The sequence below is a fragment of the Micropterus dolomieu genome, linkage group LG02 (genome assembly GCF_021292245.1).
Source record: "Micropterus dolomieu isolate WLL.071019.BEF.003 ecotype Adirondacks linkage group LG02, ASM2129224v1, whole genome shotgun sequence".
NCBI lineage: Eukaryota > Metazoa > Chordata > Actinopteri > Centrarchiformes > Centrarchidae > Micropterus > Micropterus dolomieu.
Genome location: NC_060151.1, coordinates 4,304,814 through 4,305,379, shown reverse-complemented (window position 1 = coordinate 4,305,379; position 566 = coordinate 4,304,814). Strand labels below are relative to the sequence as shown.

General features: G+C 50.0%; 1 protein-coding gene across 1 annotated transcript; it reads right to left on the bottom strand.

Annotated features, from left to right (window-relative positions):
* Window position 1: 1 nt before the first annotated feature.
* On the bottom strand, window positions 2–310 carry LOC123957759 (histone H2B 1/2-like; the record flags this gene model as incomplete). The annotated part of the gene is made up of 1 exon (XM_046030802.1): window positions 2–310. A coding segment is annotated over exon 1 (264 nt), but the record flags the coding sequence as incomplete, so codon positions are not given.
* Window positions 311–566: the final 256 nt, after the last annotated feature.

Below are 566 nucleotides of genomic sequence, written 5' to 3'. Positions count from 1 at the left end.
AGGTGATGGTGGAGCGCTTGTTGTAGTGAGCCAGACGGGAGGACTCGCCGGCGATGCGCTCGAAGATGTCGCTCACGAACGAGTTCATGATCAGCATGGCCTTGGACGAGATGCCGGTGTCGGGGTGGACCTGCTTCAGGACCTTGTACACGTAGATGGCGTAGCTCTCCTTCCTGGTCTTCCTCTTCTTCTTGCCGGTCTTGGAGACGCTCTTAGAAACGGCTTTCTTTGAGCCCTTCTTCGGCGCTTTCACGGGATCAGGCATCGTGAGTTTCGTGTGAGTAGATTACTGCTTCAACGAATGATTCCTGTGGCACTGAGGCGGGACATTTCTATGCGCTTGATGCAAATTAGACTGTGCTGTTCCTCGTATAGGATTGGCTGAGATTTAAACGAGACTGAGCATGCGCCACACAACCAAGCGTTTAACATTAGTCTGAGAAAAGAAAGAAGACAGGAAGGTGAAATGATTAACTTTAATTAATGTTTTAAGTCTGTGTGAGCTTACATCTGCGCCACACAACCAAGCGCTTAACGTTCCTATGTGGGAAGAGAAGAGGGTCCCT